This window comes from Mandrillus leucophaeus, unplaced genomic scaffold (assembly GCF_000951045.1).
Source record: "Mandrillus leucophaeus isolate KB7577 unplaced genomic scaffold, Mleu.le_1.0 Scaffold335, whole genome shotgun sequence".
Classification (NCBI taxonomy): Eukaryota; Metazoa; Chordata; class Mammalia; order Primates; family Cercopithecidae; genus Mandrillus; species Mandrillus leucophaeus.
The window spans coordinates 1,115,418-1,118,530 of NW_012103532.1; the positions used below are offsets into that span (position 1 = coordinate 1,115,418).

The 3,113-nt window shown below is 47.6% G+C and overlaps 1 protein-coding gene across 1 annotated transcript in view; it reads left to right on the forward strand.

The window, feature by feature from the left end:
• The window catches only part of RABEPK (Rab9 effector protein with kelch motifs), a 33,754-nt gene that overhangs the window by 28,889 nt on the left and 1,752 nt on the right, over window positions 1-3,113 (forward strand). Inside the window, exon 7 of the mRNA XM_011988699.1 lies at window positions 1,663-1,748. Coding sequence (XP_011844089.1) covers window positions 1,663-1,748 — 86 coding nt within the window. The remainder of the gene's footprint in view (window positions 1-1,662; window positions 1,749-3,113) is intronic.

Genomic DNA, 3,113 nt, shown 5'->3' on the forward strand with positions numbered 1-3,113 from the left:
AAAAAAAAAAAAAAAAAAAAGCCGAGCACAGTGGCTCATACCTGTAATCCCAGCACATTGGGTGGCCGAGGCAGGTGGATCATCTGAGGTCAGGAGTTCAAGACCAGCCTGGCCACCATGGTGAAATCCCATCTCTACTAAAAATATAAAAATTAGCCAGGCGTGGTGGCGGGTGTCTGTAATCCCAGCTACTCTGGAGGCTGAGGCAGAAGAATCGCTTAAGCCCAGGAGGCACAGGTTGCAGTGATCCGAGATCATGCCACTGCACTTCATCCTGAGCGACACAGCAAGACTCCATCTCAAAAAGAAAAAAAAAAATCAGCCAGGTGTGGTGACAGGCACTGTAGTCCTGGCTACTTGGGAGGCTGAGGCAGGATAATCGCCAGAACCCGGGAGGCAGAGGTTGCTGTGAGCTGAGATCACGCCCCTGCACTCCAGCCTAGGCGACAGAGTGAGACTCCGTCTCAGAAAAAAAGAAAAAGAAAAAAGAAGAAGGAAATATAGCTTTGCTCTTATGTGTAGGTGACTTGACTAGCTGGCAGAATCTTCATCAAATTCTGTTACCTCTGGACAGAATACTAATAATAAAAAATCATAGCACTAAATAATCTCCTAAGTGCTTACTATGGACCCAGCCATTTATCATCTCTTATCCTTCCAACAGTGTTGTCCTTTCATTACAACCCATTATGCTTTGTGTTGGCCTATTGGATTTCTTTCAGGTGTTAGACATTAACCCATGAAGGACCTGGATAACATGGACGTAGATAACCAGAATTTTATGCTTGTCATGCTAAATGATTGAAAACAGTGGGAAGACGAAGGTTAAAGAGAACATGAGAAATATCTTTAAGTATCTGAAGGGCTGATATACTGTGGGGAGACCCTGGACTCATTCTGGGCAATTCCTTCAAGCTGTGAGGTCCATTATGGTAGGGAACTTGTCTATTTTGTTCTCCAGTACATTTCTAGCACTTAGCACAGTGTCTGGCAGATAGTGGGTGTCAGGTACTTTCTTTTTTTTGAGATAGTATCTCACTTGGTTGCCCAGGCTGGAATGCACTGATGTGATCTTAGCTCACGGCAACCTCCACCTCTCAGGTCAAGTGATTCTCCTGCCTCAGCCTCCCGATAGCCGGGACAACAGGCACGTGCTACCACACCTAGATAATTTTTGTATTTTCTGTAGCGACGAGGTTTCACCATGTTACCCAGGCTGGTCTCCAACTCCAGGACTCAAGGGATCCACCCACCTTGGCCTCCCAAAGTGCTGGGATTACAGGCGTGAGCTACTGCTCCCGGGCCGTATCTGTTATTGAGTGGATGGATGAAGAAATGAACATGTTGTGCGTTGCTCCAGACTACAAGAACTGGAACAATGGGCAGAAGGCATGGGAAGTCCTGTGTAGTATATCGGGCTACCTTCCCAAGCCCTTGAATTCTCTGGCTCCGTGACAGCTGAGGCCAGGGGACACTGGCTTAGTATTCCTACATTGGCTAGAGTTTTGGCCACACCAGGTAATTCTCCTGTCCTACTCTGAGATGCTGGGCCCCTGCCTTGCGTTGACAGGTGGCAACTATCTACACAAAACCATTCCTTGCAGGGAGTCAGATGGGGTTTTAATGCTTATTTTTAAAAAGAAAGCCTTTTTCTGTTGTTAGGAACTACTTGTTGACTGTTTTTCTGGCCTACCCAAGTAGTTCTCTAAATCTGAAATCCAGTGATAGCTTGCCTTATTTAAATGCTTGTTTGGGCTGGGTGTGGTGACTCACCCCAGTAATCCCAGCACTTTGGGAGGCCGAGGTGGACAGATCGCCTGAGGTCAGGAGTTCGAGACTAGCCTGGCCAACATGATAAAACCCCACCAAAAATGCAAAAATTAGCCAGGTGTGGTGGTGTGTGCCTGTAATCCCAGCTACTCTAGAGGTTGAGGTGGGAAAATCGCTTGAACCCGGGAGGCGGAGGTTGCAGTGAGCTGAGATTGTGCCACTGAACTTCAGCCTGGGTAACAGAACGAGACTCTGTCTCAAAAGAAAAAAAAAATGCTCATTTGAAAAGATGCAAGTTTCCCTGCAAAAATAGGTTGGAAGTAGGTGCTGAGGCAGCATGTTACAGTGTAGAGACTTTGGAGACACAAGCTTTGGAGCCAGACCTGAGTGCAGTCTAGCTCTGCCACTTACAGGCTGTAGGGTCTCGGACAAGTCTCTCCCTGTCTATTCTTGTTTGCTCATTTGTAAGAAGAAAGGGGAGACCAGGCACCAGGCTGTGACTCCCACCTATAATCCCAGCACTTTGGGAGGCCGAAGTGGGTGGATCACGAGGTCAGGAGTTCAAGACCAGCCTGGTCAAGATGGTAACGCCATCTCTACTAAAAATACAAAAAATTAGCCGGGCATGGTAGTGGGTGCCTATAATCCTAGCTACTCGGGTGGCTGAGGCAGAGAATTGCTTGAACCAGGGAAGTGGAGGTTGCAGTGAGCCAAGATTGAGCCACTGCACTCTAGCCTGGGCAACAGAATGGGAAAAAAAAAAAAAGAAGAAGAAAGGGGATAGGCAGAAGTAATAGCAATTTCACAGGGCTGTTATGAAAATTAAGTGAGCAAAATTGGTTGTTTAGCCAGCACTTACAAAATTGCTAAGGAACTGTATTTTCTTTCTTTCTTTTTTTTTTAAGACTGAGTTTCGCTCTTGTTGCCGAGGCTAGAATGCAATGGCATGATCTCGGCTCACTGCAACCTCTGCCTCCCTGGTTCAAGCGATTCTCCTGCCTCAGCCTCCGAGTAGCTGGGATTACAGGCATTTGCCACCATGCCCGGCTAATTTTGTATTTTTAGTAAGAGACTGGATTTCTCTATGTTGGTCAGGCTGGTCTGGAACTCCCGACCTCAGGTGATCCGCCTGCCTCGGCCTCCCAAAGTGCTGGGATTACAGGCGTAAGCCACTGCGCCCCGCCCAGGAGCTGTATTTAAAACACACACACACACACACACACACACACACACACACACACACAGAAAGACCTAATTCGAGGCAGTTAATAGTGAATAATTGCCGGGCACGGTGGCTCAAGCCTGTAATCCCAGCACTTTGGGAGGCCGAGACGGGCGGATCA